This window comes from Chlorocebus sabaeus, chromosome 21, assembly GCF_047675955.1.
Source record: "Chlorocebus sabaeus isolate Y175 chromosome 21, mChlSab1.0.hap1, whole genome shotgun sequence".
Taxonomy (NCBI): domain Eukaryota; kingdom Metazoa; phylum Chordata; class Mammalia; order Primates; family Cercopithecidae; genus Chlorocebus; species Chlorocebus sabaeus.
The window spans coordinates 24718928-24743005 of NC_132924.1; the positions used below are offsets into that span (position 1 = coordinate 24718928).

At 40.6% G+C, this 24078-nt stretch overlaps 1 protein-coding gene across 4 annotated transcripts in view; it reads left to right on the forward strand.

The window, feature by feature from the left end:
* The window catches only part of ELMO1 (engulfment and cell motility 1), a 578573-nt gene that overhangs the window by 395045 nt on the left and 159450 nt on the right, over positions 1–24078 (forward strand). For all 4 annotated transcript variants that reach the window (XM_007981596.3, XM_007981595.3, XM_073008962.1 and 1 more), the window contains one exon: positions 22998–23134. In XM_007981596.3, the coding sequence (XP_007979787.1) occupies positions 22998–23134 (137 nt within the window). The remainder of the gene's footprint in view (positions 1–22997; positions 23135–24078) is intronic.

Genomic DNA, 24078 nt, shown 5'->3' on the forward strand with positions numbered 1-24078 from the left:
AATTAGACACAGGCTGAAATAGAGTCAACTAGCCTCAGACTAAAAAGGAAAATTTTCCCGTAAGGAGACGGTGCAGACTGCAACAGCTTCTGCTTTTCTGTTTCCATGAGGACAATGTTGATGGGTTTTTGTGCTCATACAGTACTTCCTTCTGATGGTGTAACTGTGAAAAGTCCAAACTGCCCTCAGCATTTCAGTTCCCCTCATTGTTGAGTCAGTATTAAGACAAACTGGAATGATAGATCTGTTCTCCAGTTTTGTGGGGAAAGAAACAAAGACACAGTTTGCTATGTGCCCTGCCCACCAGCAGGAGCCTACTACAAAAGAACCTGCCCTTGTATCTCCCCCTCCCCATGGCCTACAGTCAGTGACCAGGAGGCTTCTAGGAGTCAAAGCAGCTCCTATTATTATGGAAGGAATGTCAGCATTTTGAAACAAACAAAACCAGTTGACCTCAAACCATGGCATGTCATAATCTGTACATTCTGCCCATTGATAAGTATGTAATATAAAGAGCCATTCATTTTGTGAGCCTGTTTGCACCCATGTGGTTGTCCTTGCAAACTAAATCATTTTTTAAAAAAATGCAGCAGTGACTCATTTTCTAAACTTGATAAAACTTTTTCTAATTCTTTTAAGAAAAAGCCTCAATCTCAGAGTTCCCAAGTGCTACTGACTTAAGTGTGTCCTCCCTCCAAATGTGTATGTTGAAGTTCTAACTACCAATGTGAAGGTATTTGGAGATGGGGCCATTAGGAGGAAATTAGGTTTAGATGAGTTCACAAGGGTGGGGCCCTCATAATGGGATTAATGCCCTTATCAGAAGAGACATCAGGGAGCTTGCCATCTCTCTCTTTCTACCATGTGAGGAAATAGCAAGAACGCTTTCATCTGCAAGCAAAAGGAAGATGAAAGATCAAAAGCTGGAGAATTTAATGCCAGCAAAGGATGGTTTGATAATTTTAAAAGAAGTTTATCTTTAAAAGTGTCTAGCTAATAGGAGAAATAGCTTCTATCAACAAGAGGAAGCAGATGAGTTACAAACTGCCATTAAGAAAATCATTAAGGGGAAAGGATATCTGCCTGAACAGATTTTTAATGAAGACGAAAGTGCCCTATCTTGGGGAAATGGAAAATGCCACCAAGGACATTTATTGGTAAGGAAGAGAAGCAAGCACCAGGATTTAAGGATGCAAGGACTAGGTTAACTCTACTGGTTCTGGACAAATGCAGTTGGGTTTATGATCAGGGCTGCCTTTATCTATAAAGCTGCTCACTTCCAACCCTGAAGGAAGGAGATAAACACCAGCTTCCAGTCTTCTGGTTGTACAAGAAGGAGCTCTGGACAAAAAGAACCCTTTTTCTGGATTGGTTCCATGGATATTTGTCCCTGAAGTCAGGAAGTACCTTGCCAGTAAGGGACTGCTTTTTAAAGTTCTTTCCATATTGGACAATGCCCCTGTCACCCAGAACCCTGTAAGTTCAAAATCAAAGAAACTGAAATGATCTACTTGCCCCCAAACAACATCCCTAATTCAGCTTCTAGATCAGGGGGTCATAAGGACCATTAAGGCTTTTATCTGACTGACTTTATTATGAGAGTACAATATATAATACATATAACATGTAAAATATGTATTAATCAACTGTTTTTGCTATCTGCTAGGCATCTAGCCAACAGTGGGATATTAGTAAAGTTTTGGGGGAGTCAAAAGTTACACATAGATTTTTGACTATACAAAGGGTTGGTTCCCCTAACCTCCGTGTTGTTCAAAGGTCAACTGTACCACAGACAGAGTGGTTTAAACAACATAATTTTTTTAAAAATCATGATTATGGAGGCCAGAAGTCTGAGATCAAGGTGTTGGTTTCTTCCTGGGGCCTGTCTCCTTGGCTTGTAGATGACCATATTATCATGTGTCTTCAAATGGGCCTCCCTCTGTTCATGTCTGTATCCTAATATCCTCCTCTTATAAGGGCACCAGTCCTATTGGATTAGAGCCCACCCTGTTGTCATTTCAGCTTCACTCTTTAGAGACAGTTTCTCCAAATATAGTCGCATTCTTACTGGGGTTAGGACTTCAACATAGGAATTTGGGGGTGGGAGGGCACAATTTAACTCATGTTATATTACATGTTTTTTCCCTCTGATCTCTCAATTGTGTGAGGTTGTGAGGAATTAGAAATAATTCATCTCCTAAATGTATATCTAATTTGTACATGGGAATACAATTTACAGTACAATGCTCTATTTTTTTTTTTTTTTTTTTTTTGCACAGCACTGTCTCTCTTATCTTAAACCTAATTCAGAGAGTTACTAGCTAACTGTTCACGTCTTCCCTTTATCTTCTGCTGTCTTTATTCCGCACCCCTGAAGATTCTGAACCACCCACTCCTTTCTGCCTTGGGCAATGAATAGTCTTTCTCTTAGTGTCCTCTACATGTCCTCTTCACAGTTCTTTAGGGATCAGTTCTGATGATCTTGGTCTCTAGTATTCATGTCCCTCATCTCACATCATGGGACAGATTTGCCTTGCAATTTCTTTTCCAAATTCTGTATTCTTATCAGAAACATCTGTCATCAAAATATTGCATTTGCCTCATTTCATCAGATATTCAGTGTACCGGGACCCTTGTAGCCCTACTCCCTGGGAAGGGACATTCAGGCCTTGACATTGGAATGCCAGCTTGCTGGAACGTTATAATCTGGTGTCTATTTGGTTTTTGTTCTGTTTTGTTTTTTGTTTTTTTACACTAAACACATGGCCTAGACATTGGTTTTGCTTCATTTTCTCTCAACATTTATGATGATAAAGCTTTGTTTTCATAGAGCACTTATCTCCTGAAAAATTCACACTGCTGTGAACACGATCCAGCCTTGCAGTGTGCCTTGGAGGTAAGTAGGTGGCAAGTATTTTTATCTGCTTTTATTAAAGCAGAGGCAGAGCTCACTGCACAAGGATCCCCTGGAAGGGGGAGCAATTTGGACTTAGCCCGTCTGCGCTGCTCCTGCTCCGTTCATTTGGGCACCATAAACCCACCCCTGACAGAACTGCACACAGAAGTGTCTCCTTTGCAGGCAGACGTATATGCATGCATTTCAATGGCTTCCAGGAGACAGTGATTATGGAGTGTAGAGTCTGAATGTAAATGGAATTTGAAATGAGCCTGACTAGTAAATTATTCTGAAAGAAAAACACATTCAGAAATATGATTTTATCGCTTCTTGGCGTTTTGGCTAAGATGAAGTGTAGAAGTATGATTTAGATTCCACCCATCCTTAGGTGCAATTCAAATGCCAGTTTCTCTAAAAAATAAAGCCAACTCTTCCCCTGGACTCTCCAGACACTTGACCCGTCCTTATTTTGTGGTGTATAACTCACCGCACTTTATCTTGTTGCTCTCCTGGTCAGAGTCTATGCCAGATGGATCCATCTCTGTGGATAAGCACTCAGAAATGTTTTCTGAAGTGGAGTGAAAGGAACTAACCTCTGTTCTTTGTGACTGGCACAGAGCCCAACAGTTTCTTCATGAGCGTCTTGAGGCAACCAGAAGATTGTCATGGTTGGATTGTCCTCTCACTTTGCTTCACGCTCACTGCTTGACCACTGATTATTTTGGAGAATCTCTCTCTCCTTGGCCAAAGCTTTGGGTATTATAACCAAGACAGCATGATCTAACCAGCCATTTTATCAGCAGCGGCTCTGAGAGCCCAGTGTTGGGTGCCACCCCTGCAGAGGGACATTGTGAAGTATCTTTATGTCCTTCGAGCATCGCTTCTTCCCATCAACTGACTCGGTGGAGCAATAGCATCCAGTTACTGACCTTCCAGGAATAATGTGAGCATTGGATGTATTAGGCCTCTGAAGTATATCTGTGCTGCTCTGATAAAAGGTACTTTAAGTAGGGTTGCTTGTTAAAAATAAGTAATGCCAATACTCAGGCTGCCCCCTGTGTTTTCCTTTCCCTTGCTCCCTTAGATGTTTTTCAAAGGTGCCAATAAAGCCTGCAAAACATGGGTAATGAAAAGGAAGAGAGAGCAAGTTCTTTTTGTCATAAGCGTGAACTGTGAGTCATCTCTTCTGAGTCACCGTGAACATACAAAGGAAGCCAATCAGTAGGGGTGCACTCTAATAGGATGTTTCTCCAATGACTCACACAGGCCTGGAATGAGGAGCAGCCTGAATCAAGACAAACAAGTATATTTTTAAATCTGGAAGGGCGCGCTTCCTGGTGCAATATGATGATTAGTCCTACACACTTACATGCTTATTTTAGCCCAGGCACTGAAATGTGTGGGCATGGTCTCCACGGAGCCTTCTCCTGTGGTCATGTTTTGTTTTGCCAGTGGGGAAGGATGTTTAATGATTAACTGTCACTATCAAGAATATAATATTTCAGTGCAATATTTCAAATGTGAGGAGAAGAAGAGTTTTTGAGTGTTGTGACTTCAAGAATTTGGCTGCATTGGATAAGGCCTACTTCGCGTGTAAGCATGCATTCCACAAACATTTTTTGAGGCCCTTAGTACTGAATATATAAAGAGAGAGAAGGCATACTCCTAAGCCTCAAGGGTCTTCGAATTTCCACAGGGAGACATAAAAGCAAATAGAGCATTGGAAAATTGGCAGAGGGTGAGATGGAGACACTTAGAAGGTTCGACCTATAGAGAATGGGCGTAAAAGGATCCCTCGGAAGTGGGAACAACTGCTCTGAATTCTGAAAGACCTGCAGGAGTTACCACTGAGGAGTGGACTGAGATGAGGAAGGGTGATTAAGGCAGAGGGAAAAGCATGTATTAAATCTAGAAGTCTTCCAAACAGTTTATTTTATGTTTTTGGTTATTCTCTTATTTTCTCAAAATTTTGCAGTTGTTTTCTTCTTTTCCCCTGGCAAATGCATTCTGGAAACATTTTTTCAAGCTGTCCCAGAAACCATCTCATTCAGGGCGAGTCAGTTGTGAAGAGGTGTTACTTTATCTAAAGGATTTTAAGCAGAGGCTATAAATGTGGCTATAGTTAGGCTTTCACGAGCTCCTCATGGAAGACAGTGAGGGAAATGGTTCTGTCCCGAGGCTGGAAGACCATTGCAGCCTTTTGTCTTAATCCAGAAGAGCAGTGATGAGCACCTGAACCAAGGTCAGTGGCAGTGGGAAAGAAAAGGAGTAAATGTAATATATTTGTGAGATGGTGATTGAGAGAGGAGTCAAGGCTACCCTGGCCAACTGAGCGAAAATAGCTGAGATGGAGAACCTAGTAAGTTTGGATAAGCCATAAAGATTAGGAGTTAACGTTTTGTTAATTTTGACTTTGAGGTGGCTAAGAGACAGCTAAGATGGGCGTGTTCATTAAGGAGTTGTCTGGAGCTCAGGAAACTATCTTGGTTCAAAGTAGAGATTTGGCATCTATGAACGTAGAAGCTTCAGGACTAGCTTAGTCCTCCTTCGGCAAGAGTGAAGAGTGAGAAGAAAAGAATGGTGAGAAAAGAACTTTGGGCATAAGGAAAACAAACAAAAACATAAAACAAATCTGTGAAGGAGACAAGAAAGAGCAATGAGATTGGGAAGAACAACAATTATCTAAATATCTCTTCTCCAGTATTAGTGAGCTGATGCTTTTTTCCCCTGTGAGGTCCTAATGACTATCAAATAATTTTGAAGCCATTCATAAAGAACCCGCATGAATATATACACACTCGATAGATGTCTTTCTTACTAAGAACCATGTTGTCATATTGGGTATTTTATTGTACATTTTATTAACCATATAAGATGTCCTGGGTCACTTCTGTGTGTTGGAGAATAGAATAGTAAAAATGCTCTCTGGTTTTAGAGAATTGGCAGGTGTTTATAAAATGTAAGTTTCAGAATGCATTTGTCAGGGGAGAGAAAAAAACAGTTTCAAATATTAGTAACAAAATTGAATGACTAAGAAATAAAATATCTGCAAGGAATGGGAACAAAAATGCCTGAGAGTATCAACTCTTATTTCACATAGGAGGAAGTTCTGAACAATTTCATCAGTATTTTTCTTCCTTTAAAAGCATCTTATGTTTCGTCTCATCCTTAGGTTTTCATTAAGTTGTGTTCTTATCTAAAATAGTCTCTACTTAGTGAAGATTTTTAAAAAGAAGAGAGAGAAAGATGGCGGCCAAGAAGTTGGAGAGGAAAGTAGCCCTCACTGAATTTGGTTTAGGGCAAATTCTCCTGGAGGCAATGTCTGTGATTGGATTACAGTCACCTGAAAAGATTTGCAGGGATCTTATAGAACCTTCGGGGGTTGATTATCATTATAAGTCAGTAAGATTGTAGAAAAAAAGTAGCAGACATCCAGTATTACAAACAACTTAGGAGGAAACTAAGGTTTTAAAAAAGATCTTCACCCATTAATTTAAGACTCTAATTCTTCACAAACACAGATTTCTGAGGCAGAATCTATACGTGCCTCCATCCCAGTGGCCCAGGAATAAAAAAATAATGTTTTATTCATAGGAATACCAATTAGCTTACAATGATGTGGAGAATGAAAAAGTAGACTCCTTATACCAATAACAAGAGTTTAAACCTAATTTTATTAGGGCATTTTTATGGTGCAAATAATTTTATTAACTGCAAAACCAGATTCCCTTCCAGGATGTCTGTACATTCAAGACAGTGCAGTACATTCTGAGAGCACACCCTAGTGAGTATGCTGTGTTATACTCAAACTTATTTCCCAAAATACCACCAAAACACTAACATCTGTTGTGTTTGGTTGTTTTGGTTTGGTTTTGAGGCGCTTTCTGTGAAATAAAGAAATCCAGCTTATGTAATCTTTGTGGTTGTTTTTTCTTTTTTTAAAGAAATCAGTGTGTATGGAATTGTTTGTAATGAATCAAACTGATATAATTTGGCTGCTTACTGATGAGAGATTCTAAAATCTGAGACACCTGGGGTTATCTTTGATATGTATGTGATCAGTCAGGATCAAAGAGGCCTGTGGTCTTTTTATGTGAACTGTGGGTAAATTCACATCTCCTACTGCATAATGGCAGCAATTATGTATTTATTTAGCTTCTGGGCCAAGGAGACCTCTGAGTGCATTGGTTATACACAGATCTGGTTGAGATCACAACCTGTGAAAGCCGCTTGCCTCCTGCACGTACATCTGGCTCTGCCTCTCTCTGGCTGTGTGACTCGGGCAAGTCACTTAGCCTCTCTGTGCCTCATTTTTCTCACCTATGAAATGGGAATAAGACCCAAACCTGTCTTATAGGGGGTCATAGGAGAACTAAATAACTTGATAATTGTAAAATACTGAGAACAGTGGCTGTTATATATTAAGCACTATATAAATGCATGGCAAGAAATAAATTGGTCTGATTAGCTTGAATTTCTTAATCTTTCAGGATATTAGCCTTGTATTAAAGGAGATGCATTTGGTATCTTGTGTACTGAAATCAGAATTTACAGCCTGGGCAACACAGCAAGACTTTTTCTCTACAAAAAATAAAGAACTGGCTAGGTACAGTGGCACATGCTTACAGTCCTAGGTACTTGGGAGGCTGAAGCGGGAGGGTCACTTGAGCCCAGGAGTTCAAAGATGCAGTGAGCTGTGATCATGCCACTGCTCTCCATCCTAGCAAGACCACGAGACTTTCTCTCAAAAAAAGATTTTTTTTTTTAAAGAGCAAGATTTATAAAACCAATAAACAAATAAGTAGTCCTTGAAATGAAAAGTCTGTGAATTGTCTACTTTTCCTCCCAGTAATATTAAAACAGTAGCATTTCTATGGGAATACACGTTTGCCATGGATAAATTGGAAAATTCTGTGCTGTTTTATCAACTGTAAGGATTGCATGTCCAAAAATTAGATAGTTGACAAGATCAAGTCTCCATAAAAATGGAAGATCAGAGAAAAAAAGAAGTGGAATCAACTGTTTTTGAAAATCACGGCAAGTAAGCTTTCTAGAAAGTATTAACTTTCTGCTTTTTCCATGAAAGGAAATTCTTTTCCAGTGAGCAGCAAAGTACCAGGAATTCTGTACTAAAACTGTTGTTAAACCCTGGCTCTCCCTCTTGTTAGTTCTGTGAGTCTGGGCAAGCTCCTTCACTCCTCTGCCTCTGTTTTCTCATCTGTACAATGGAGATGATAATAGCTGCACTAACTTTGTGATATTGTTATGAAGATTAAATGAGAAAATACTTGTTTAAAACAAAAAACAAAACAAAACAAAAAAACAGTTCCCAGTGTATGGTCATTGCAATATTCTAAGATAAACAACTCACCTTTCTAGGCGGCTCTCCTAATTTGCTGAAGCAGATCCCCCAAGTGTCATGTTATTCAGATTATGTCCTTTTCAGGTTTTCCAGCCAGCCGTTACTGGTTTGATATTTAATGCTTTATCCTTTAGCATTCCCTTTTTTTGTAAATCTCAGTTAAGTGGCTGTGTGAAACTTGACCTTTTCCTAAATAGTTACCACAGTGCTTGAGGATATGCTTCTTGGGGTCTGGGGTTGCGTTCATGTGCTAAGAGCGCCTCTCTGTGTTCCACTCATGACCTTTCCCACACGAGTTTGGGGAGCAAAGAGCTATGGTCCTTGCCACACTCACTTGTTTAAGACACTGAACCAAACAGTATATAGGCAAAAATATTAAAAGATTTAACTCTATTTTTGTTTACTAGTATGCGTCTCTATCCTTTCAAATCTCACATTGACCAAAGCATGATTGTCAATGGATCATTCACTTAATATCCCCTGCATCTCCCTTAATGCCTTTGTCCAGGATTAATACATAGTTGACAATGTTATGCAGTCCTTGAGGCGATATGTTCATCCTGACAGAGGCTGAGATGAGCACTAAGCCCAGTACTCCCGCTCAAAGTAGGTCCCTGTAAATGGGGCAGGTGGTGCATGGTAAAGAGAATCCCCTTTCTGGGGACTACGTGTTGGCAATTGTACAGAGGAGGGCTATGTCTCTGTATTTTAAAAACATAATCAGATTTGCTTTTGTTTTCTGCTGAATTTGTGCAATGAGTTGGCTTCTTTGTGATGTTATTCATTGTTCTCTTTTAAGAGAACATCTACACTCAGATGTTCAGAAAGTTGGAGGAGAGAGGGAGGAAGAATGGGTCATTTTGAAGGATGGACTATTTTAAGGCACTGGGTAAAGCTTGTGGGGAGCCTTCCAGAGCGCTGTGTGTCTGTGCTGGCCCCACTGCAGGAGGGCTGTGATGTATGTTAGGGGATACTCCACGATCTGTGCATGAAGTGGAACATAATGAAAGCCACGTAGAAGAAAAGCATGTAGCTGGAGGCATGGGGAGGCAGGAAACCAAGGAAGGGAGTACAGTCACGTGTTTCTGGAAGGGTGACCATGTGAGAGCCATGAAGGGTGCAGACATGATGAAGTCAACCTCCCCACTTTCCCTAGGCTTCTAATCAGGAGTGGGAATCCAAATGGAAGGAGGAAACAAAAGACCTATGGAAGCATCAAGAAGTGGAACAGAGCTTTAGAAGTGAAGTACCATTAGCAGAGGTCTGGGCTTTGGAGGCCGACTCAGTGTGCTCCAAATAGAGGGAAAACCATGAGCTAAGCTTGTGGACATGCAATCAGGGGTGGTTTGTTTGATACAGAGGTACAAATTATGGTTGAATTTAGGGTGCATTCATAGATCAGAGAAAAGCAAGAAGTAGTGGAGTTGGCTCAAGTTTAGATGAGTGTTGAATGCCTTGCTAAAGCATTTGCATTTTTTCCCTAACACTACAGGTGATCACTACAAGGTAATGACTTTTGAAGGGGAGTCAGTTACTGAGCACCAAAGACAAGAAAGAACCTGTGCAATGAGCAATCCTTGGCATTTATCCTTAAATTCACATTTATCCAGTACAGAATTTCTTATTTTTAGCCCATTTGCCAGCTCCTTAGACCTGGCTAATGCTCTGAGCCCCAGATTAAGGTGTAATCTAAAGTCACACCATGGCTCTGCAAGACAGACACAGTTCTTAATGGGTCTTCAGTGAGGGACATCCCAACTGCTCATTAATCTGCCTGTATCCCAACACAATCCTCAGGTGCCCATCTCACATGGTTGGGCAGGCAATGACTTACATCCACAGTAAATTTGCCGTATGACAGTCTCTTAATGTGCCACTTCTCTGAATAATTTTCCTCATAAAGTTTTAACAAGAGTATGCAGAAATCACTTGAGTATATTTTCCTTTGCCCTGCCTTGAACTGTTTACCACACAACTAGAATTTTCCTCTTCATCTTCTGCTCTCCCTTCTTGTATTAGGGTTCTCCAGAGAAACAGAACAATAAAAAAAATAGATAGCTCATATTTTTTTATATATATATTATATATATATATTTGGAGAGACAGCAAAAGAGAGAATTCCTTATAAATCTCATGTATATATAGAATATATGTATTATATATGTATGTAAGTGTATATATATGAGATTTATTATGAGGAATAATCTCATATAATTATGGAGGCTGAGAAGTCCTACAATCTGCCATCTGAAAGCTGCAGACCCAGAAGAGCTGGTGGTGTAATTCAGTCCAAGTCCAACGGCTTGAGAACCAGGGGAACTGATCATGTAACTCCCAGTCCACAGACAGGGGAAAATGAGATGAGATGTCCCAGCTCAAGCAGAGAGGCAAGAAAAAGGGCTAAGTTCCTCTTTCCTCCACCTTTTTGTTCTATTCAGACTCTCAAGGGATTGGGTGTTACCCACCCACCTTGGGGAGAGTGATCTACTTCATTGAGTCCACTTATTCAGATGTTAATCTCTACTGGAAATACCCTCACAAACACACTCAGAAATAATGTTTAATCTGGGCACCCTTTGGCCCAGTCAGATTGATGCATAGAGTTACCCACATCTCTCTATGCTCCATCAACACCACTCCCAGAAAGTAAGTAAAATGTATTTAGCAAGATAAGTGTGTTTCATACTCAGTTTTGTGTTGCTAATTCACACCACAAACTTGATACTCCTCTCCAAAAATTTTTTTCGTTTTTTGCTGTTATTTTTTTCTCTTTGGGCCAAGAAAGAGCATTTCTTAGACCTAAAAGCAGCTCCAGAAATGATTATTTTGCCAACAGATGAAGGGTAAATGATCCAGGTTTTGTTTCTGTGCACGTCTTGATTGTTTTCAACTGGAGGACAAAGGAAAAGAGCAAACACAGAGACTATCAGCAAGACCATTTTTCAATTATAAGCAAATTCCCAGGGGCTACTTAGTATGCACTTACCAGAAATCTTAATTTGCTGGAATTTCTGCGTATTTCGCCTTTCAGTTCAACATCTCAGAAGATGACCTTGGGAATGCTGCTCTATAACTTTCTAGGAGATTAGGGTACTTTTCTAATGCGAAGCTAAGTAAATAAGATTTCACCACAAGTTAAACCTTAAAGCAAGGACTTTTTTGAAAAAAAAATCATATTTTTATTCTGCATAACATTTTATGACTAATATTTATGAAGTGCTTACCAAATGTCAGGTGCTGGACGAAGCATTTTATGGGAATCTTTCTACTATATCTTCAGTCAGTTCTACAAGGTATGAGTATTTGTTATTCTCATCATAGTAAAAGAGGCTGAGGGACATGAACAGACTTGGTTGGGATCACACAGTTAAGTGGCAGAGGGAGAATTCTAGCTGCAGTCCTACCTCCAGAATGACACTCCTAACCACTTTGTGCTAAGGTATTTACCTGGTTCATCACTCATCCTTAATATGCTGAAATATCAGTTCACTGGATTCTGGAATAACAAGAATCCTCAAATCACCTGAATTTTAATTTCATTAAACAGAGACCAATATAAGAGTAAAAAAAAGAGGTGGAAAGTTGTCACTTTTTCACACTCCTGTTTAAACCCCTTTAGTCGCTTCCCATTGCAGGTGGAATAAGTTCACCTCCCTAATGTGGTCTACAAAGCGTTGTGCGAACCAATGTCTGCTGGTTTCTTCAGCCTTGGCTTTTACCCATCTCTCCTTGCTCATGAGCTCAAGGTCACACAGATAATAAGTGGCAGAGCCAGGATCCAAACTCAGACAGACTGGCTCCAGGGCAATGCTCGTAACCACCTTGCTAGTTAGATGGATGGATGGACCGACTGATGGACTAATGTGCACATGAATTAATGGACAGAAGGAAGGGAAAAGGAGGGAGGGAGGGAGAAAGGAAGCACCCATAAATGGATGAAGGAAGGGAGGGAAGGAAAAAGAGAGGGAAATGATTTGAAAGAACCCTGCAACACTTCTTTAGAGTTCGTACACAACTAGTCAAGTTTATTATAGTTTTTGCATTGACATCTGCAGTACCCTTCAGTAAGACTGGGATCCCCATTCACGAAAGAAAATGCATGCATAAACCAGTGGCTCGTGCCTGTAATCCCAGAACTTTGAGAGGCTGAGGCAGGCAGATCACTTGAGGTCAGGAGTTCAAGACCAGCCTGGCCAACATGGTGAAACCCTGTCTCTATTAAAAAAAAAAAAAAAAATAGGCTTGGTGGCATGCACTTGAACCCAGGATGCAGAGGTTGCAGTGAGCCAGATAGTGCCACTGCACTCCAGCCTGGGTGACAGAGCAAGGCTCCATCTCCAAAACAAGAAAATGCATGCATATACTCATTTAGCCATCCAACAGATGAAATTAAACTAAAGTCCAGGTATGGAGAGGTACCCCCTGCCCAGCTTCAGAAGCTGATAGCAGTTAGGTGATTGGTCCAGGATGCCTGCATAAGCCAGTTATGTACTTTTTTACCCAGCCAGTAAACCTAGTTACATAAAATGTCAATCCCTATTTCTAGAGGTGATGGGCAGGATATACACAACACTCATTCTGAAAAGCCCACTGAAATCGTATGTATGAAATGTTACAGTTTTATCCTGTCTGCTGGATAGACAGGATATCTGCTCCTAGAGAGCTCATATTCCACCTTTTTAAGTTAACTTTTCATAAAAAGTGTAACTTACATAGAGGTGTTCAAATCCAAAGAGCAGACACAGCTCAATGAATTTTCAAACCACCAACTGCCCATGTAACTACTATCTAGATTAAGAAAAGGTATTAAACAACTCTCAGAGGCCCTCTTGGGCCATCCTGTCAGTCTCAGTTTCTTCTCACTTCCAAAAGAACAATACCCTGTTTCCATTATCATCAATGAATTTCGCCTGTTTTGACCTTTAAATAAATAGGATCATATCTTATGGTCTCTTTAGTGTGGGGCTCTTCTTGCTCCACATTATGTTTGTTTCAGTTCATTCATGTTATTGTGAAAGTTATTTGAATACATTCATATTGTGTGTAGCATTTTTAAAAATAATTTCTTTGTAGTAAGTATGCTGCTGTATGAATAAATCATAATTTATTTATCCAATCTGCTGGATGGACATTTAGATTGTTTCAAGTTTTTGGCTCTAACAAATAGTGCCTCTGTGAACATTCATATACATTTCTCTTGGAATGCATATGTATGCATTTCTGTCGGGTTTATATATTTGGCTAGTCTTGCTGTATTATAAAGTAAGAATATTTTAGCTTTAGTAAATACTGCTAAACTGTTTTACAAAGTGGTTGAACAATTTTACACTCCTATCAACAGTGGATTCCATTTGTTCCATATTCTTATCAACACTTACTGTTTTCCATCTTTTATTTTAGCCCTTATGGTGGACGTATGAAAGTAGCTCATTGTTGTTTAAAGCTGCATTTTTTTTTCTGTGACTTAAAAAGCTTAGCCCCTTTTCATGTATTCATTGGCCACATAGACATCCTATTTTGTGAAGTGCCCATTTACATTTTGCCCATTCTTCTACTGGGTTGTCTGTCTTTTTCTTAGTGACTTATAGCTTATAGGAGTGGTTATGTGTCATAGATACCAGTTCTTTAATAGATAATGTTAAAGTTTTTTCTGTATTCTAAATTTGCCATTTTTATTGTATATTTTGACAAGTTCTTGAGTTTAATATAATAGAATCAAACTGTTTTCTTATGATTAATGATATTTGTTTTGTTTAAGAAAATTTTGCCCACCTTAAAACCATGAATATATTCCTATGTTATATGAAAACAACTTTATTGTTTTTCCTTTCGCATTGAGATCTATAATTCATGCAGAATTGATCTTTGCAGATAGGGAGTCATAATTCATTTCTTCCAGTTGCATATACAACTGGCCCAGTTCAACAAATTGAAATTCCTTTCCACTGCAGTGTCATTTCTGTCATAAATCCAGTGACTGTATATATGGGTCTCTGGACTCCCTATTCTGTTCCATTGTTGTTTTTCCATCCATACACCAGTATTGCACTGTCTTCATTGCTGTCATTTTACAAGTCTTTATATTTGGTCCCAAAAATTTTTCAAATTTGGCATTTTAACTAGGTACGATAATAATTACTTTGTTATTAAAACTACTAACAATTGACATGTATCGAGTGCTAATTTTATCTCAGTTGATATATGAATCACTCTACATTTAATCTTAACAGCAACCTAAGATAGATGCCATTGGTTTTTCCTTTTTTTTTAAAATGGGGATATAGAGGCCTGGAGGAATTTTAAGGTGATCAAGGTCACATTGCTATTAAGTAGTGACATCAACATTTGCATGCAGGCCAACCTGGCTGCAGAAGCTCTGCTCTTTTATTAACACACACCGTGTGCCTGGGATGTGGCCTCTGATTACTTTTGCTGAATTGGCTGTCTTTTGGTGCTATGAGTCTGATTTTCAGCCTTAACACTAGTTGGTATTTTTTTTTCCTCTCTCCATGTCCTCAAAAAAAGGCCCAAGGGAAGGTGAACAATGAAGCATTGGATAAATTTCATACTATTTTTTAGTATAAATTTTATACTATTTTTAGGATGGCTGAGGATACAAAAGACTATCCAGAGTTCTATTAAACCAGACTTCAGGAGCTGAGAAGAGCTGTGAAAGTTTAAAGCCTCTGATCCCCTGTCCTGAAATAGCAGGGGTGGTAGCTTCTGTCTAGGCTGAACTCATAGGCAGTGAAGGAACTTCAAGTTCTTGACCCCACTCTCCTCTTTTCACCTCTCCCACCTACAAAAGGTTCTGAACTTTTAGCATCTCCCCACGCAGTACCACCTTCCAAAATCAAACCGTTAAGGAATACCAGGTTTAAAAATAGAAAACTCAAAGTTTTCTAAGTAGGGTAAGATTATTTTTATACAAAGGTATAAATATACATCTGCATCAGAGAATTCATAAATATATTATCCAGACTGACCATAGAACCACAAATAGTTCTACTGTAAGTTTCTGTGCTGTGGATCACCAGGCAGATTTTAATGACTGCTTTAGCAGTTTTTTTATGTTAAATGCCTTTGTGTGTGTATGATGTATTCCCTTTTTCCTGTAATTCATAATTTTACAACAAAATGTCCCTTGTGTTAGACCAGTGCGTGTGTCTTTTTCGAAGTGCACCATTTCCAAAGTCTGTTGCAATAGCTCATGAAGTCATGGTAAAAAATATTCATACTTGCCCAGTGCTTCCCAAATCTCTGTTATTTGTGAATGGGTTCAGAGTCTCTCTTAGCATCACTAAGGTCATAGAAAGGATAAACAGAGCTTTTCAGCATCTGAAAATGTGTATTTGTCTTTAGAAAATTTCTGTGAGAGCAAAAATGGTATGCATTTTCCTGTGATATTGTCATTCTATCATTAGTCAAGTAATTTCCTTATGAAATGGTCTGCATTAGGTACGATTAACAAGTTGAGAAAGTGTAAAAACAATTGACAATTTTCTTATGAAAGAAAGAATATATCCTTGCGCATCAAACATTTGCTAAACCTATCAAATACCACTCTAATGTCTTTACACTCTAAATTAAATGTATAGTCGTCCTGTCAATAAAGGAAATAGTAGTTTAGGAACTAAAGTTCAGTGCAGGCAGACTCTCTAAATTCTATAATTTTGGATGGGCTTTGGGGAGTTGAAGATACATTATCTAGTGTATATGTGTATGGAGACTGCTGTAATTTTGGACTTGGCAAGAGCCTTACAAATCAATTAGCCCAACTCATTTACAGGTAGGAAATCTGGAGCCCAGGGAGCTGCAGTGACCTTTGCAAGGTTGTGGTCAGCTCTAGAACCATTCCCTACACTCATTTTTCATTGCTTGTTTGCTACACTGCAGTAATCCTTGTACTCTGAGAGCCAGTGACAATACCTGCCTCACTACACGTTACCCAGTGCAAAATAGGAATACATCTACTTTTACAGGCAAAGTGGTACATAAGTGTACAGCATTCTTATTTTTATTTTTAAAAACATGTATGTTCAGGTTATAGCTGCTTTCAAAACTGGCTTGCTTATAAGTGAATGAGATGTCAGCAAATTAATAGAATCTGTTGTACCCTCAGTCCTGAAAATATCTTAATATTCCAGACTTAAAAAACCATTGTGTTGGATTTTTTAAATAAAGTAAAATCTCATTGTGTTAAAAATAGTGTCATTAAAACAATTTCGTTTTTAAACATCTTACTATTTTTGTCTCATTGAAAGTGTCTCACTAAATTTCATTTATAAAATATTGTCTGCTAATTTTTTTTCTCAGTAAGTGTTGTTTTCCTTTAAAAACAATAATAAACTTCACCCTTCCTGTTTTTATTTGTTTATTTAAACCTAAGAACTCTATTCTTAGACTTAGGCTGTCTCTGCAAGGTGACAAGCTCACGTGTATAAATGTGTAGCCTGGGAGAGGCTCCACTTGCTAAATGGTGAACATGGCCACCCCGTTGGCCCACAGTTGCACTGAGCTTGCTGTCTTAGTCACTGTTCCCATTTGATCCTCACAGCGAACTGATGAAGTTTGTATCCACATACACAAAAACCTTTTCACTGTTTCTTTTGTTACCAGTCAAGGACCAAGTTGTTCTTACTTTGTTGTTTGCCTGTATCTCCCTGCAAAGGAGGAGTCTTCAAGAATCTTAGAATGATGGCAGGCCAACCCCTTCATGTGGAGGTCAGAAACAGCAGTGCTGGAGATAGAATGCTGGATTTGATTTCTGGCACTGTCGTTGCTAGTTACTCATCTTCACAGCTTCTCAGTTTTCTCATCTGTGAAACAGGGATGATAATAATAGTACCTTTGTCATTATTATACATTCAGAGAGTTCAGACAGGAAAAGTCCTTAAAAGATTACCCCGCACATAGTTACCTCTTCATGTGAAATTTCAGCTTTGGAGTCTGAATACTTCAGTAGGTTTTTGACATAATCATCAAGAATGATTGGTTGACTCTACCCCCCCTTACCTACGGGACCCTAAAGGCCGTTCACCAGATTCCTCTTTCCTTCCTCATCTCCTAGAATTGTTGGAGTCTTTAAGAAGCTATATAATGTGCTGGAGATGATGATTAAAAATAGTAACTAATAGCCTCGATTTACTAAGCATATGCCATGTACTTGATTAAAAATAGTAACTAGCTGTGCATGGTGGCTCATGCCTGTAATCTCAGCACTTTGCAAGGTCAAGGCAGGCAGATCACCTGAGGTCAGGAGTTTGAGACCAGCCTGGCCAACATAGCGACACCCTGTCTCCACTAAAAACACAAAAATTAGCCGGGCATGGGGTCCTGCACCTGTAGTCCCAGCTGTTCGGGAGGAGACAAGAGAATCACTTGAACCCTGGAGGAAGAGGTTGCAGTGAGCCACGATTGCACCTTTGCACCCCAGCCTGGGCGACAGAGCAAGACTTCATCTCAAAAAGAAAAAAGTAACTAATAACCACCATTTACTAAACCTATGCCAGGTGCTTGATTAAAAATAGTAACTAGGCCAGGCACAGTGGTTCACACCTGTAATCCCAGCACTTTGGGAGGCCAAGGCGGGCAGATCACCTGAGGTCAGGAGTTCAAGACCCGCCTGACCAACAAGGAGAAACCCCGTCTCTACTAAAAATACAAAATTAGCCAGGTGTGGTGGGACATGCCTGTAATCCCAGCTACTCGGGAGGCTGAGGCAGGATAGTCGCTTGAACCTGGGAGGCAGAGGTCGCAGTGAGCCGAGATCACACCATTGCACTCCAGCCCGGGCAACAGGAGCAAAAGTCTGTCTCAAAAAAAAAAAAAAAAAAGTAACTAATAGCCACCGTTTACTAATCCTATGCCATGTGCTAGGCACTTTACTGCACACTTTATGTAAGTAATCTAACTTGGTGCTTACAAACTTTCTGTGGTTATGTATTTCACAGATGAGGAAACAGGTTCAGGGAGTGTTTATTTGTCTAAGGTTTTATGGCACGCTAGGGGGTATCACATTTAATTATTTGAATGCAAGTTTGTCTCGCTCTCACCGCTGTAGTATCCTGCCTCCTCATTCCTGTGTTTTCTCTGACCTCCAGTGATCTTGAGCATATGTTTTCTTATGCTATTGTCAATGTACTTGCTTGTGTTTTTTTTTTAATATTAGTAATTTCACATGGCTTAAACAAATTACATACCAACAAATTGTGTACAAAGAATTATGTACAAAAGAATTCCAATTCCAGTTTGCTGTGGTGATTCCACAGTGTCATCAGGAGCTCCTGCTAACTGTCTAGGGTATAGCCCTCATTTTTATGCTGACAAAATGGCTGCAGGAGCTCCAGTCATCACTCCTGTGTTCCAGACATGAAGAAGTTGAAGTGGGGAGGCAGAGACAAAAGGCCACAAGTCAACCAAGTCTTTCCCCTTTTAAAGGTCTTTCCTGGGAACTGTGCCCAACAGTTTTCACTTACCTGTTATTTGGGATTGGGTCATATGATGACTCTTAATCACAAGGGAGGCTGCAAATTGTACTTTTTTAGCTGGGCACATTGTTGTCATGAACAAAACTCAAGTTCTATTAACATGAAACCCAACTTGTGAGTTTCTTGAAATAAATCAAATGCATTCATCCAGTGTGACCTTTCCCCAGTGACTGAGTACCTGAGGAAACCTTGATATGTTACGGAAGCTGAGAAAGATAAAAATACCTTGAGGAAGAAAAAAGGGTTGGTTCAGCAGAAGCTAGGAACCATGTAGATGATTTCTTGGCTGCTCAACACAGTTGTCGAGAGTGCACCTTTGCCCAGACCCAGGAAAGGAGACGTAAGGTCCAGAAGGGGAGCGGAACCCTGGTGATTCCAACCTAACTCCACGTAAGCCACGAGTAGTAGGAGGAAAGCAGAGGAATCTCACACAGTAAATATACATAAGCATTCATAGATGAAGCTGCGCCTCTTGTAAGATTTTACTTCATAAATATTTTCTGTGGATAGAAAAACACTTGTTTCAGATTTGTGTTGGCGGAAGTGCATTGGAGGCAGGGTTAATTGAGACACAGAATGAGGAAAGCGAGTGAAGCAGAACAATGATGGGCTTTGGAGCCAACTCTACCTTGAATCCTAGCACCACTGCTTGCAAACTATGTGACCTTGGACAAGTCTCCAAGCCTTTCTAAATCTCCTATTTATAATCTTTTTTTTTTTTTTTAATACTTTAAGTTCTAGGGTACATGTGCATAACGTGCAGGTTTGTTACATATGTATACTTGTGCCATGTTGGTGTGCTGCACCCATCAACTCGTCAGCACCCATCAACTTGTCATTTACATCAGGTATAACTCCCAGTGCAATCCCTCCCCCCTACCCCTCCCCATGATAAAAGGAAGTTAGTAATATCTTCCTTTTGTGCCTGACATAATAAGTGACTATGAAGTCCGTCATCCAGTGCCTGGTGCGTGGCTGCTGGCCTTGGTACTGCTATCTCATGGCCGAGTGTTCTCAGTCAGCAGGTACTGGCTACGCACTTGCTGTGATCCACATTGGACTGCACGTCATGATCTGGGTTTATGTTGAAGGAGGAGTACGGGAGACCTAAGAGAGTGGGTGGAGGAATTAATTTTCAAAGCAGCAACCACAAAGAAATGCAGTGAGCTCTTGATGTCAAGTAAGGTAGGAAGTCTGCTGCTGGAGCAGCTGACTGTGGGTTTCAGATGCTCATTTGGGGCCGACTAAAAAAAGCTCATGATGGAAGGTGTTATTTATCCAAGTTTTACCTTTCTCATATATAAAATGAGGATGTCCATAAGGCCTACCTTCGAGGGTTGTTGCAAGAATAGTGCTTGTAGAACCGTTGGCATGTCATGTGTACCCAACAAATTGTTTAGTTAATTACTAATGATGTCACTTCCCTCCCTCTTTACCCAAGCAAGAGCAGGGCTTGCAAGTCTCAGTTTTGTCTGGCTATCTTAGCTCCACTCATCACATAAAAACTTTTACTAGGGCATAAAGTACACATATAATCACACTAGATCCAAAAATGAACTGTGATAATATGGATTAATAACAAGTTCTTAGATGGCAACAGTGTTTTAAGGTACAGCTGAAGATTTGTAAATTTCATTAGCTTTGGTGCTTATGAAAGTGAGACCGCTCATTGCCCAGGGCAGCAAACTGCACAGGCTGCCAGTGTTGATCTTCTGAGTTTCTTAAATAGCTTTGTGTCGCAGATCAGAACTTCACATTTACCATCTCTCTGCTAGACTCAGGCTGGGGTGGGATGACTTATATGTTCTTTCTTCTAACTGCTGAAATGTGAACAGGTTGGACTAGGAATTAGTGGGAAAAAAAATCACAGAAAAACTCACGTTCCTGGAAACAGTAGGCAGGTGCAATATTTATTGTCATCACCACCACTTCCCTCCATATTGATGTTAACTTTTATCCTGTCCAAAGTACTTTCCTTTCCCATCAGTTGACTTATTTGATCTGCTTTGAAGCCTAGGGAGAAGGCAGAGGCGATTTCATTTCCTCTGTTTTTTTTTTTTTTTTTTTTTTTTTTTTTTTTTTTTTTTGAGGTGGAGTTTTGCTTTTGTCGCCCAGGCTGGAATGCAGTGGTGTGATCTCGGTTCACTGCAACCTTCAGCTCCTGGATTCAAGCGATTCTCCTGTCTCAGCCTCCAGAGTAGCTGGGACTACAGGCGCATGTCACCATGCCCGGCTAATTTTTGTATTTTTAGTAGAGACAGGATTTCAGCATGTTGGCCACGCTGGTCTCTCAAACTCCTGACCTCAGATAATCCACCCCCCAGGCCTCCCAAAGTGCTGGGATTACAAGTGTGAGCCACTGTGCCCAGCCCTCCATTTTTTCATTAAGAAAATTGAGGCTTAGAAAGGTGAAGTGACTTGCTCCTGATTGGCCTGGGCTGCACTTGAACCCAAATCTTCTGTCCCCCAACCCCTGGACTCTTCCTGCAGGACTGTGCATTGCTCCTGGCCCATGCCCTTACTTTATTCGGAAGAAAACAGCATTACCATATCTTCAAATCAGGTTGTGCCCTTTGGAAGTGGTGAGCTGTGCAAATATGCACCATTTTGCTGTTGTTTTAAACTGTTGAGAAGTCTGAAATTCACTGTGTTCATGAAGGTTGAAGAGAGAAGAGGTTGGTGTGTAATAACTTGGTGGCCGGGTACCCTTGAGTGTGTTTCCATGAGGCTTGATCAGGGTTTGTTCACTGGGGGCCTGCTCTGTAGGATTCTAAGCAGATCCACTGCTCATCCACATGGCAGGCACCAGGGCTCTCCCCGAGAACAGAAGGTCTCTGCTGTAAGTCTGCTCCCACCCCTCCCTCCATCCTGTCCTGGACTTCCAGGGCCTGAAACCCCACCATTCTGAGCCTTGAGGATGAATTGACCTTAGAAGATATTCCAACAGCAAATGAAACACCTTATGTTCTCACTCGTAAGTGGGAGTTAAACAATGAGAACACATGGACACAGGGAGGGGAACAACGCACACCGGGGCTAGTTGGGGGTTGGGGGGCTAAGGGAGAGAGAGCATTAGGACAAATAGTGCATGCAGGGCTTAAAACCTACATGATGGGTTGATGCGCTGCTGTGTGAAAGCCTGAAAGTCATCCAGTCCTCATGCAAACCACCATGTTACATGTATACCTGTGTAACAAACCTGCACATTCTGTCCTTCTATTCTAGAACTTAAAGTAAAATTAAAAAAACAAAAGATTCCAAATAAAATAGAAAGACTTTCACTGTATGTAACAGCATATATATTTATTTTTTAAAAACCCTAGGGTATTGGTTTTGGGGGTCACAAACCCTAATTCCATGGGCTTCACAATATCCTCATCCATAGACATGAGTGGTAAGAAGAACTGTAAAGATCAAATGAGGTGTAATGTACAGAAGGGCTATAAAAATGTAAGCTTGACTGATGGGATGATGGGAGGGGCTGGGGCGCTGGTCTGAGGAGGAGGAGGAGGAGGAGAGTAGGGACCAGACCTAAAGTTCAGTGTTCAGAGCACTAGGTCTGACCCAAGGAAGCTCTCCAGTGGGGGCTTGAAGGCAATTTTGGCTGACTTTACAGTTTTGCCCAGGACTGGACCAGTTGCTGCCTTCAAAGCCATTTGGGTTGCTTTGACCTCCAGCCATCTGTGCCTGGAAATGTAAAACAAATGGTTAATGGCATCAGATGGTTAATGATCTCAAATGTCCCCTGCTTACTGCCATAAGAGAGAAAAGAGCCCCCTGGAGAAATAAACATGGATGCTATTTTCAAAGTTGCAATTAATCGTGTATTCAGGAAAACCCATCTTCTGTCAGTTATTCTGATAAGAAAGAGGAAATTGAGGGTGATGGAAGAGCTGTGCCTGAGAGGGCAGTTTGAATAATCTGTATCAGGTCAAGAAGGCAGATATAGGGCTCATAATCAACACAGCGGTTTTGGAGCAAAGCCAAGGGGGTCATGTCCTGGCATGGGTTAGGGACTGACTGTTGTAAGTCAAAATACGTGCCTAAGGCTAGGTCTGGCCATCTGACCTTAAGCTTCCAAGTTGTATGGGGACCATCCTTTGGTTGCTTTTTCAGAAATGCTTTTTCACCATTATTGCCTGAACCAAAGATACCTCCGCTTGTCTCCCTCTGGGGCACCTACCTGTGGTTATGTCCTCGCGTTTCACTGTTCTAAAACTTCTTCCCTTATTTTCCATGTTTCCTCCAGCTAGTGAGACCTGCAACGACTTCCACCCGATGTTCTTCACCCACGACAGATCCTTTGAGGAGTTTTTCTGCATCTGTATCCAACTCCTGAACAAGACATGGAAGGAAATGAGGGCAACTTCTGAAGACTTCAACAAGGTAATGTGGATCTCAGGTAGAGGCAGGGGATTTCCGTGACGCCAAAGGGGCCTGCTGCATGGTCCCTTGTCTATGTGCAGAAGGCATTTGGCAAGGTGGGGAAATGAGGAAGATTGCAATGACAGTTGCTTCAAGAGTGGAGAAAGACAAACGTCCCTGTGTAGACATGAATCTGTGTGCTGGGGATGGCCTCCTCCCTCTGGGGGTAAGCTTGGAGCAGCTTTGTTCCTTTTGTCTAAGTCGTAGCCACCAGCAGAGAGTTGTTCTTGAGATATATTATCAAGGAGAACATTTCCTTTCGAGCATTAGTTTGGGATGCCTTGTCAATATTGCAAGATCTGCCGGGGAAGAGGCCTTCCCTCCACCTGTCTAGGAGACTGGTACACAGCAAATGAGATCAGGAAGACTGCTCCACCTAGTCCAGTGGTTTCTTTGTGGATTATGGATGTGTTGTGATCATCGGCCCCGTGCTGTGTCAAAAGAATTTTTATTAAAATGAAAGATCTCTTTCAAAGAACTGAGTCATTAAGGTTATATGCAACATTTCTTGGTTTACAGTAAGCATTTGATCCTTTGAACTGAGATGTCCTTTGGTTTTCTATATCATAACGTCTCACTAGAGTGTGACTTTCACATTTCCATTTGTGTGTGAATAACGAGCAGAGGGAAGGGCATTGGCCAACTTAAAGAAAGCAGAAGCAGTATCCATGCTTTCATACAGAAGCAAAATCTTTGTCCTTAGATAAAGGCCTGATTAGCAATAATAACTAATGGCATATTGCAGCCTTTAGTACTTTTAATTTGCTGCTGTAGATGGCTCTGAATGCGGTTGGGTTTGTCACCCATGCCCACTCACCCAGCACTAAGGGCTGTGACTAAGAGTCGAAGGGTCTAGGCCTCAGTCATACTGTGGGGCTTTCATGGGCATGTGCTTGTTGCATAAC